Here is a 12606-nt window from a genome sequence, read left to right as displayed (position 1 = left end):
TGGAAGGATCCTGGTTTGAAGTAAAAAGAAAAAAAAGGAAAGAAGGAAATCAAGGAAAAAGGGAGGGAGGAAAAGAGGGAAGAAAGTATGGAAGGAAGAAAAGATATGAATTGCTCTTGACAAAGACAAGGCAATATTATAAAAATGACAATGATACCTAAATTAATTTACTTTTTGGGTGCCATTCCAATCGGAATACCAAAGAATTACTTTATAGAACTAGAAAAATAATAGCAATTCATCTGGAAGAACAAAAGATAAAGAATATCAAGAGAATCAAATCTTTTTAAAGTAAAGGAAGATGGCCTAGTCATACCAGATTTCAAGATCCTACAAAGCAATATCATTAAAACAGTCTAGTAATGGATAAAAAATAGAATGGTTGATCATTCAAATAGATTAGGTGCACAGTATACAGAAGTAAATGACCATAGTAATTTAGTGTTTGATGCCCTCAAGCTTTTGGAGCAAGAACTTGCTATTTGACAAAAAATGCTGGGAAAACTGGAAAGCAGTCTGTCAGAAACTAGGTATAGACCAACTTTTCACACTGTATATCAACATAAGGTCAGAATGGGCGTATAATTTAGACATAAATTTATATAAAAAATTTAGAGCATGGTAAAAATTACTTGTCAGATCTGTGGATAAGAGATGAATTTATAACTAAACAAGAGATTAGAGAGGTTCACAGGAGATAAAAAGAGATAACTGTTTTCCTTACATTAAAAAGGTTTTCAGTATTAGATTACTTTCTATTTGGAGGTGGGGAGGAAAATTTGGAACACAAGGTTTTGCAAAGGTGAATTTTGAAAACTATCTTTACATGTATTTTGAAAAATAAAAAGCTATTATAGGAACACACACAGAAAGTTTTGCACAAAGAAAACCAGTGCAAGAAAAACTAGAAGGAAAGGAGGAACTGGGGAGAAAATGTTTTCAGCAAGTTTCTCTGATAAAAGCTTCATTTCTCAAATATATAAGGAACTGAGCCAAACTTATAAAAATAAAAACTATTCTCCAGATGATAAGTGATCAAAGGATATAAATAGGCAGTTTTCAGAAGAAATCAAAGCTATCAATAGTCATATTGAAAAATGTTCTAAATCACTATTCATTAGAAAAAATGCCAATTAAAGTGATTCTGAACTGATGCTGAGTGAAATGAGCAGGACCAGGAGATCATTATATACTTCAACAACAATACTATATGATGACCAGTTCTGATGGACCTGGCCATCCTCAGCAGCAAGATCAACCAAATCATTTCCAATGGAGCAGTAATGAACTGAACCAGCTACGCCCAGAGAAAGAACTCTGGGAGATGACTAAAAACCATTACATTGAATTCCCAATCCCTATATTTATGCCCACATGCACTTTTGATTTCCTTCACAAGCTAATTGTACAATATTTCAGAGTCTGATTCTTTTTATACAGCAAAATAACGTTTTGGTCATGTATACTTATTGTGTATCTAATTTATATTTTAATATATTTAACATCTACTGGTCATCCTGCCATCTGGGGGAGTGGGTGGGGGGGTAAGAGGTGAAAAATTGGAACAAGAGGTTTGGCAATTGTTAATGCTGTAAAGTTACCCATGCATATAACCTGTAAATAAAAGGCTATTAAATAAAAAATAAATAAATAAAGTGATTCTGAGGTATATCTCACACCCATCAGATTAGCTAATATTACAGAAAAAGACAAATTACAGAGGACATAGAGAAAAACAGGGACACTAATGCACTATTGGTGGACTTGTATACTAGTCCAGCCATTATGGAGAATTATTTGAAGCTCAAAAGATTATATAAAACTTCATACTTTTGGACCTAGTAATATTACTAGCTCTGTATTCCAAAGAGATAAAAGGAAAAGGAAAAGGACCTATAATCAAAAACACTTACAGCAGCTCATCTTTGTGATGGCAAAGAGTAGAAATTTGTGTGAATGCCCATCAATTGGGGAATGGTTAAACAAGTTGTTATATATGATTGTGATAAAAATACTATTGTGCTGTAAGAAATAATAAGTAGGATGGTTTCAGAAAACCTGGCAAGATTTTATATGAGCTAATGCAAAGTGAAGTGAATAAAGCCAGATCATTGTACAAAGTAACAAATTGTAACAGTGATCAACTGTAAAACACTTAGCTACTTTGATCAAGACAATAATTTAAGATAATTCCAAAAGATTTATGATGAAAAATGCTATACTATTCCAGAGGAATATAAAACTTAGAATATATAAATTGAAGGATGCTTTTTTCAGTTTCTTTTCCTACTCTTTTTTTTCTTGGCCGTGCGGGGGGGCAGGGGGTGGTGTTGAGGGTATGGAGATGGTGATATGGTTAACATGGAGATATGTTCTGCATGACTTGGCATGCATAATTCTCAGTGGGGGAGGGGATCAAAGAGAGGAAGAGAATTTGGAAGTGAAAATTTTTAAAAGAATTTTTAAAAAAGAAAATCATTCTTTTAAAAGTGCCTTTCATGGGTACAGGCTGAGAAAATCATGGCTAGGAAACAAGTAAAATGGCTAGAAGGTAGTTCCTCTGGATAAGACCTACAATGTACTGAAAGTTAATTTAATTATGAGTCAAAAGTGTGACAGAAAAAAAAAAAAAACCTCTTCACAACTTCATTAAGCAAAGCAATATCCTAAATGAGAGAGGTACTGATTCCACATACTCTATCTTAGTCTTGCTACATTTGGAGTATTTTGTTCCATTTTTGGTGCTACGTTTTTGGAAGAACACATCCAGGACAGGGGCAAGAAGAATGCTGAGATGACTTAGAAATAATGCTACACTGAAATGGACTAGAGTTCATACTATATTGAGATTGATTGAAGGAACTAAGAATATTTAACCTGAAGCAAAGAATTTAGCAGGATAAGTCTTTTATTTGAAAGTTTTCAAAAGGAAAGAGATCAAACTTATTTTCTGGGCAGAACTAGAAGCAGTTTGTCAAAGTAGTAAAGAAAGCAGATTTAGATTTGAATTATCTCTCATTAAACTTGAAATGTTCATAAGGGAAATAAATTACCTCCAAAAGTTTTAGGTCATGAGAACATTTGAGATCTTCAGATAGAGAGTGAATAATTCCCTTTTTAGCCATATTGGAAAGAGAACTTTTGGTCAGGTATAAATTAGACTTAGTTGACTTGTGAAATTCCTTTTAATTTTTTAATCTTTAATGCAAAAGGGCTTTTCATTTATTATCAGATCCTTATGTTCTAGATGTACTGAGTAACCTTTTTTAAAAGGTAAAATTTTATGGTTTTTTTGTTTTTACCTTGCCTAAATTTTTTCATATCCCCACTGCATCTCAAACATTGTATGTCATTGTTACTTTCCTGCTCATTAAGTTGCATTTCTTGTTAACCTCTACAATCAAATATAAAGGTCTCTGTTGGACCTTTAAATCTCTTTTTAACCTAATCTCTTACTATCTTTTGCAATTTTCTTAAATTTACTCTTTTCCATGTTCTATGATCTAGCTACATTGACCTCCTAGTTGTGTATGGGTTGTTCAAGGAGGTCAGTATCTCTGGTATGAGGGCTTATTGAATGGATCTTAACGTATCTGAACTGTTCAGGAACAGAAATATCTGAATAAACTGATGACAATGCCTCAGGCAGAAGGGAGTTGCCATGCATCTGAAGTTATATCACTCCAAAGCATAAAATCCCCTTTTTCCTGATGGAGAGACGCCTATGTACCACTGAAAAGGTCATATTGCCTTGCAAAATGGTTAGGTAAAAAATGGCTTATGAGGGAATCTTCTGTTCCTGAACAGTTCAGATATGTTAAGATCCATTCTACTTTGAAAAGGGATTTTCTTCATTTCCCTGCCATTTCAGGACTAGACATGACTAGATATTCTCAAATCAGTAAAGTAAGAGTTCATTGCATCTTCTGAAAGCAGATGCAAAGACTTGTGATTGTTGCCAACAGGTCTTTAGTGCTCAGGAAGGTGGATCAAGTGTCTAATGCTATTCCTTTTTTCCCTTGACCCTGCGCACCTACCCAACAATTGAAGTGCCCTTTTTATTTGTTTCCTAGATAAGTGCTTAACATCCTTTGGAGAATGTTACCACATTTCCTGACCTTAATAACACCTTGGACCTTTGGCACATGTTGTTAGTTATGCCTTGAAATGGCTGTCTTTTTTCCTCTACTTAAGTTATAAGGTCTTTGAGAACCATGGTATTTAATAACAATAAAAATAACAACTCATTTTGAGCTCTGCAGTGCACTTTTATGTACATTTTTGCCTTTGATCTCCATGATGGCCCAGGGAAGTTACATGCCACCGGTATTATCCTTATTTTACAAAGAGGTAAACTGAGGTTCTTGAGAAGAACTTAAGAAGTCCCATGACCTACTCCCACTGTCACTTCCCTGAATATTGGAGCAGTTATTTGGAGCTTGCCCCACTGTGGCCCCAAGCCCAAACACTTTTCCACTCAGCATTCTGCTAGGAGTTGCATTTCATTGTCTGCCCTTTATTAAATTTCATTGGAACACAAAGACCACTTGATAAAGACTTGTTGGTTCATGAATTGATCATTTCCTATTTTTTTTCTTTTACAGACTAGGACTGACAGATGCCTACGAGTGGTAAGAGCATGGCTGCTAATTGTTATAAATCTTTCAGTGGTTCCCAATTACCTTGCCTTCCATAATTAACCACCTCATCTTGCCTGCCTTACTTAATGTTACTCTTTCTCCACATACTCTCTGCTTTAGCCAGCCTGACCTACTTTTTTGCCTTTCAAACATAACATTGTACTTTGACACTTTCTTGCATTTGTCCAAAATATTCCCTTTGCCTAGAACATCCTCCTTTCCTTTTTTACGTTTTTTAATTTTTGTCCAACTAAACTATAACCCAACATCTCTCAAATGTTCTTAGGTAATACTATTCATTATAATTGTCTATGTTGATGTCTTATACCGATGCTGGATAAGCTACATGAGATCAGAGATCCTGTCTGATCTAAACTTTGTATCCTGCCCCCATCTCCAACATCCCATAATAGGTGCTTAATATGTTTTTTGAATAAGAATGCTTTGGAAGTTATTTTTCACTGATTATAGATACCAGGAGTCAGTTTTTCCAAGTTTGGGTTTGAAGTAATTAACTATAGGATACTGAAGTACTTCAGGGAAAAATATTTCCTTCTCCCTAATTCTGACTTTGGTATAAAAGCTTTTCCCTTCAAATATTCTTTGTAAATTTATATAATATAATTCTTTCAGAATTTGGTATATTCCATCAACCATTTCTTGAATCTTCCATATTTCCCTGTGCACAAAAGGGCAAGATCAATGATGTTGTTACCCTTCATCTGGGGAAGAACAGTGTTCTAAAGATGGGAATAAATTAGGGTAGGAATAGAATTTTCAATGCCAACTCTGTACTTTTAGCACACTCTGCACTGCAGCCATGGAACTGTAAGACAATGGTCATTAGAGATCATCTGGATTATCCTCCTTAACCTCATTTTACAAATTAGGAAAATGAGGCTGAAAAAGATTTAAGTGCATTGCCCAAGACCTTACAAATAGTGTGTAACAGACCCCAGTGTAGAATTTTAAATCTCTTAACAAAAAATGCAGTATTATTTCCAGCTTACCACTCCACCTCCACCTTGCAATAATAATTATTCTGTTCATTTTCTTCAGCCATGCACATTGTTTCCTTTTAAGGAAACTAGTTTCCTTCATTATCTAATATTTATTATCTACAAAGACCTTAACTAATGCATAGATAAAATTCTATATAAAACAATTTGCATTGTCAAGTAAGGGTACCATTTTCTTACTCTATTTTGATTATTTTCCATTCTAGACTGAAATTATAAACCACTAATACTTCCAAGTTTACACTTATTATCTGATTATAAATTGTTCTCTGACAAGATTTCAGTTTAGTTTTGTTATACCATAACAGGAGTAGCCAGTCCAGGTGTCTAAGAATCTTCTCACTTCCCCATTCTTAGGCCTGCCATATGCAAATGAAATTTGTGACTAGTTCCACAAATTTCAAAGTATCATTTCTATAATCTGGCTACTCTGGAAAGCATATTACAAGTAATAATAAAAAACTATAAATTCATAGAAGAGCTCTTGTTTTATCTCAGAAATATATTTTCCATTTGTCAGAAGTAAGGAAAACCAAAATCTCCTTCCTACATCATCCTTTTGAATCAAGATTCAAAAAAAAACAAACAAACAAAAAAAAAAACCAGACATGTGTGTAGAATGATTGGCATATTTTACCCCCCTAAAAAGGTAACAGTTTGAATCACATAAAGCTAAGACAGTATGGGGGAGTATTAGACAATGGGAGCCCTTTCTACATTCCACCAAGCCAGATCTTAGATGGCCATCTCACATCTTCTAGCCAACTTTTTGTGGGTGGGTGCTTATGTATGTTCTTTGCAATTCATCTCATTTTCTTCACTAAATCAGAATATATCCTGTCAACCTGGCTCATTGAACTTGAGGTCAGTTCAATCACCACATAGCTCATTGCCCTTGGGCTCAACATGAGGAAAAAATTCTTAAACAAACAAATTAGACTACAGGGAATAGGTGACTGAACTGTTTAATCTTACCTTAGTAAATGGGCATCCAAATTCCAGTGATGTTACCTGGACCAGTTTCTCACTTCATTTATGATTCATTGTTAGTACTTTAGAAATTATATTATTCCTACCCAACAAGTTCTTGCTAATTATTTATAGATACATAAAATCTTAGCAATAAGGGACCTCAGAAGTCTGAACTTGAATAAGAATCCCATTTATATTTTTCCTGACCAATGCTCATCTGATTAAAGAGCTCACTCTTGCACAATATAGTCCATTCCACTTTGGTAGAGCTCTGATTGTGAGAAAGTTTATTCTTATATGAGAATAAAGTGCCTTTTTTTTTTAATGGCTCATTTTAATTTTGAGAAAACAAATACTTCACAGTGAATTTGTATTCCCCAAAGATAGTTAAGTAAAACCACCTGATAGCATCATTGAAACTACTACTATAGCACTTTTTACTTTTGAAGTACACCATTTGTTAGTAGGGAGTTCCTTTAAAAAAAATAATTTAGAACCAATCATTTTTATTAATCAATTCTCTGAAAGTTGCCCCCCCAAAATAGAACAGGATCTAGTTCTCACCCTAAAGGAACTAATGGCTGCTAACTATAGTGTCTAAATGAGCTGCAGAACCTTCAGTTTTGCTCATTAGTGCCAAAAGTTCCATTACTCCATATTTTACTATATATTTTATGTCATGTATCTTCTCTTGGCTGTATCACTAAGTGCTCCAGGAACCTGTGTTTTTTTTAGTTTGGTACTCCCTTCACAGAGGCAAACTTCAGCCTCTATAGACATTAAGTAAACCAGTTTGATAAGTTGTGGCTAAAGAAATATTTTTACTTGATGGCTACCTCTCTGGTGATGATGCGTTTTGAATGAAATGCTAGGGAGGACCTTGGACCAATGATCAGTTTATCACCAGGTCTTTCAAGATTGATAGGATCTTAAAAAGCCTTGAAAGACTTACATGAACTGATACTGAGTGAAGTAAGCAGAACCAGGAGAGCATTGTACATAGTAACAGCAAGATTATGTGATCATTAGTTATGACAGACTTAGCTCTTTTCAGCAATGCTATGATCCAAGAGAATTCCAATAGACTTGGGATGGAAAATGCTATCCCCATCCTGAAAGAGAACTATAGATTCTGAATGTGGATCAAAGCATACTATTTCATCTTTCTTTTTTCTTCTTTGCTTTTTCTTTCTCATGTTTTTTTTTTTTTTTTTCCCCATTTTGGTCTGATTTTTCTTGCACGAATATGGAAATATGTTTAAAAGGATTGTATATGTATAACCTATATCAAATTGCTTGCTGTCTTGTGGGGGAAGGTAAAAGAAGGAGGGAGAAAAAATTTGGAATACAACATCTTGACAAAAATGAATGTCGAAAACCATCTTTATATGTAATTGGAAAAATAAAATACTTTTGGTGGAGGGGGAAGAAAGCTTGCTAGAACCTAGCAAAAGCTTGTAACTCCATTGACCTAACCTTTGAAAGCCCAAGATTACCTCTGTTTCTTGATGTTGCATCAGATTAGGACTTTTGAGGAATGTTCCTCAAAAAAAAAAAAAACCACAAAAACCACAAAAATAAAATATATTAATTAGTCCTATTCTATAACCTGTCTAATGAGGTTATCCATTCTCAGGGTTTTCATAGGAAAATGTCTCTCCTCAGCACCCAGGCCACTACCCCATTCATATATTCAGTGAACTACATAGAGTAGCTGGGAACAGACTCCAGGACAAAGCCAGAGCTATATTTTATACTTGGTGTCCTACTGTGGAGAAATATTCTCTGGTTTCATAGACAACAGTTTCACAGATTGCCAGCTTCCAAAAGTTATTCTTTGCTTACATTACATTTTTCAGCAGAGAATTGTTAGATAGTACTAAGAGGTGATCTCTCCACAGCCCTGAAAGATTCTTTGTACCTTTATAAATATAATACTACTTCTGTGTATTAGCCAGACTCTTTTATATTCATAATATAATGAATATATTATTCATCAATAATGACCCTGAACATGAAAAAAATAGTATTACCAGTATTCCCAAGTCTAATAAGGAAATTAATTTAAAAGAAAAGTAATTTGAAAATCTTTTCCATTTCTTATCATGAAATTCTCATATGTAAACAGCTTAGAATGCAAAAGGGTGTTGAAATGGCCAGAATGAAAGCCTGGATGTTGGGCGGAAGGATCTACTGGTGTTTGTCTGGGCAACCTCTGTTTCCTCCATCTGTCTATTTGGGGGAAGGAGGAGGAGGAACCTCATCTACCACAATATAATAAAGAATAACAAATGATTGCAGCAAATTTTCCAAAACATTAAGTGCTAAATCATAACAGCTGATACCATGAAGATTTATAGATGATAATTCTCTATTGTTTCAAAAACAGGTATTTGGATCTTCGTCGATTTGGTTCTGTGCCACATGGAGGCTTCGGGATGGGATTTGAACGGTATCTACAATGCATCTTGGGAGTTGACAACATCAAAGATGTTATCCCTTTTCCAAGGTTTCCTCATTCATGTCTTTTATAGCAAAATTTCAAAATAAAGTTTTATATATAAAACTCATTCATACAAGAACATGCCAATTTGAATTTTTGAAATACTGGTGAAAATTCCTACCACAAAATTTGAAATGTGCAAAGAAGAAATTAAAATTTGGAGGGGGGAGTCTTTATACATTTTACACACAAAAAAACTACAAAATGTTCTTGGATAAGGATGCAAAACAAAGCTCTGTCTCAAAGGAGAAAAGAAACAGGAAGAGAAAATATGTACTCTCTATGAAAGATAGGATGCTAGGATGGGTTTTTTTTTTTTTTTTAATCAGACTGCTTCCTCACAGTGTCTGGTTTGTAAAAAAGTCCTGTTTGATTATTTTACTTTAGCATGTAACCCCTGATAAAAGTCTACCATTTCTAAATACCATATCAAACATCCCATCCCTATACTAGGCCTAAACTAGGATTAAATTGGTTCTTGTAAAATTGTAGTTCATAGTCGAAATCACCTTTCTAATAAGCAAAAGATGAAGTTTAATAATTTATTCACATTATTTTTTTTTAATTGTAAAAGCAGAACATTTTATGGAAAGCTGGTAAATTTTTTTACCACTATAGCTTGGTTATGTTAATTCTGGCAAGAGTATATTTCAGAATACTTGATTAGCTTTTTCAATCCTAAATAGTTAAAGCATTGTTCATATAATCCAGTAATGCAATAAAATAGATTTTTCATGGGTGTTTTAGTGGGAAATGCTAACAATCTGTGTGTCTGACTCTCTTCAGCTCTCCCCAAATTCCTATCACATCTAAATTTGGAAGAAGGAACTCCTCTGAGATAGTAAAGTGTTATCCCCGTGGGGATAGAGCTAAACCTAGACACTGGCAAGAGTCACAAAGCAAATTGCTTTTTGTGGGCTTTACACCAGTACTAATTCAATTCAACAAAGATTTGTTAAGATTAAGTAAGACAGAGCTCAAAGTACAGTAATACTCTAATAACTATTATACAAAATAGTAAGTATATGAAAGATACAGAATGGTAGGTAAGGATCTTAATGGAGTTTCAAAAGTTGGCACTAGAACTACTTAGTATTTGCTAGATTTTTCTTGAGAGTTGTATCCATATGTATATGATGAAGTCAAGCTGATTTGTCAGGTATTCTCCCTCTCCCCTACAGTTCTAAATTTGAAAGACTCATTTAACCTATGCCTTTCTTCTCTCATGTTCATATTCCTTAATCCCTTAAATCTTTAGTCCCTTCTTTCTTCATCCAATTTACTATCTCAGGAATTGCTAGGAACTGCTTTCTCAGGACTTATCTATCTTAAAATGTGGTATAGTAAAGAAAAATTGCTGAACTTGTGGTCTAAAAAGCAACTGTGCTATTCAGGCTCCTTGCTCCCCTGTGTGACCTGAGACAAGGCTCTTCACATTTTTAGACTACTTTACTCATATGTAAAATGAGGATTAGATAAATTTGGGATTAAATGATTTTTTTGATCTCTTCCATCTTTAAATCCTTTGTTCCTTTCCTGTCTAATGATTCCCATCATCATCACCCCCTAATTTGTGTCTATTATTTCTGCTCTCCTAACAATTACAATAGTGTCTTAACTGACCTTCCCACTTTTAATCTGTTTTCCAATCCATCCTGCACATGCTACATGTCTTCTATAAGAAAAGCCAGAATCATCCCTCTTGCTCAGGTATTTCTTCCATCTTGCCCATATAATGAAGTTCAAATGCATTATTCTGACACACAAAAGCCCCGCCTATCTTCCCAACTTTATTTCATCCCACCTTCCCTAAACATTTCCTTCCCTGAAGTAAAACTGATGATTTTCTTTTCTTCAAAAGGTATACTTCCTTTCCTGCCTCTATACTATCATTTATATTATTTTCTTATCTATAATGCCACATATCTGTTTCACCTGTCAAAATTTTCCCATCATTTTCAGCTATATACGAATGGTATCTATTCCATATAGACTTACCTAATTGCCATTATTCAGTATAACTTCTGCCTTCTCTAGACAGTTTCTTACTTCATTTATTATTATCCTCTGTAGTATAGTGCTTAATAAATTAACATTTATTAAGGCCATACTAGATGCCAAGCACTGTACTCTGCTAAGCACTATAAATACAAAGACAAAATCAAAGCATTGTCCACAAGAAGCTTATGTTCTAGCAAGGGAAACAATGTGAATATATTTAAGTGAAGCCTATTTGTGTGCAGTCAAAAAAGGAGCTTATTGTATGCTTAGGTATAAGGTAATAAATTCTCTTCCTTGCAACAAAAGTCAGCTTATCTTTATCTGGAGATAAAACCCCCTATAAAAGTACATACCAGACAAGCAAGATTCAGAATGTATAGGGAACTCCTGCAGAGAGTGAAGCTATAAAATGGGGAGAGTAGAGATGGTGTGATATTGCCATGTCCCATCATGCAGTAACTAATTACAGCCAAGTAAACAGCAGTTCTTTGGTGGGCCAGTCATTCTTCAACTGGGTCCATGACCTAGACAAGTCTCCAGCTACTCATAATTACATTTAGATTGAGGTAAAAGCATCTTTCCATGTTATCAGCTCACAACTAATACACAACTGCCTTACCCCTCTCTCTTCTCCAAAGAGAACAAAGCAAAAGTTCCTGACCTTCCCTTGTCCTTTAAGGCTCACAGTGATCCTTCAGTCCTGTTTCCAGGTCAGAAAAATTATACTTCCCACTATTCTTCTAGATAATAAGGGGCTATGTGTTAAATAAATACACCATGGTTTTTTGAAAGGAGTACCCTAAAAGTGAAAGGATCAGGTTCTTGAACTGAGTCTTTGAAGAGGTCTGGAATTTTGGTAGACAGAAATGTAAAGGAAGATCATTTCAGGTATAAGAGAACCTGAACATGAAAAATATGAACATAAAAGAACTTTTGAGAGATGTGATGGTGATAGAAACAACATAAGGTATTGTTAAAAGTATTAAGACACTATAGTTTGTCAACTGTTGAAACTTTAAATTACTTTGGGTACACCCTGTATTTGATAACTGATTGGATATGTGGGATATGAAGGTGAAGCATTCAAGTAAACTAGTGAGTCTTGGTGACTGGGAAGATAGTGGACTTCTTAATAGTAATAGGGAATTTTGGAAGAGAATCGAGTTTGGAAAGAAAATATAATGAGTACTATTTTGGAAAACCTGAATTTGAAATAGCTACAACATCCAATAATGTTGAATTGTAAATATATATCTACACAATCTATTCTGAGCAATTTTTAATAGCTTTTTATTTTTCAAAATACATGCAAAGATAATCGTCAGCATTCACCCTTGCAAAATCTTATATTCAAAATTTTTCTTCCTCACCAACTCCCCCCTTCCCTATACAGCAAGCAATCTAATATAGGTTAAACATGTACAATTCTTCTAAACATATTTCCACATTTATCATGCTGCACAAGAAAAAT

The 12606-nt window shown here is 34.3% G+C and overlaps 1 protein-coding gene across 1 annotated transcript in view; it reads left to right on the top strand.

The window, feature by feature from the left end:
- Positions 1–9201, top strand: part of NARS2 (asparaginyl-tRNA synthetase 2, mitochondrial) — a 156904-nt gene extending 147703 nt beyond the window's left edge. Inside the window, exons 13-14 of the mRNA XM_003764620.4 lie at positions 4605–4631; positions 9021–9201. Of these exons, the coding sequence (XP_003764668.1) occupies positions 4605–4631; positions 9021–9165 (172 nt within the window). The 3' untranslated portion in view covers positions 9166–9201. The remainder of the gene's footprint in view (positions 1–4604; positions 4632–9020) is intronic.
- Positions 9202–12606: the final 3405 nt, after the last annotated feature.

Source organism: Sarcophilus harrisii, chromosome 3 (assembly GCF_902635505.1).
Source record: "Sarcophilus harrisii chromosome 3, mSarHar1.11, whole genome shotgun sequence".
Taxonomy (NCBI): domain Eukaryota; kingdom Metazoa; phylum Chordata; class Mammalia; order Dasyuromorphia; family Dasyuridae; genus Sarcophilus; species Sarcophilus harrisii.
Note: the sequence above shows the minus strand (reverse complement) of the source record. Positions and strands in the feature narration are given on the sequence as shown.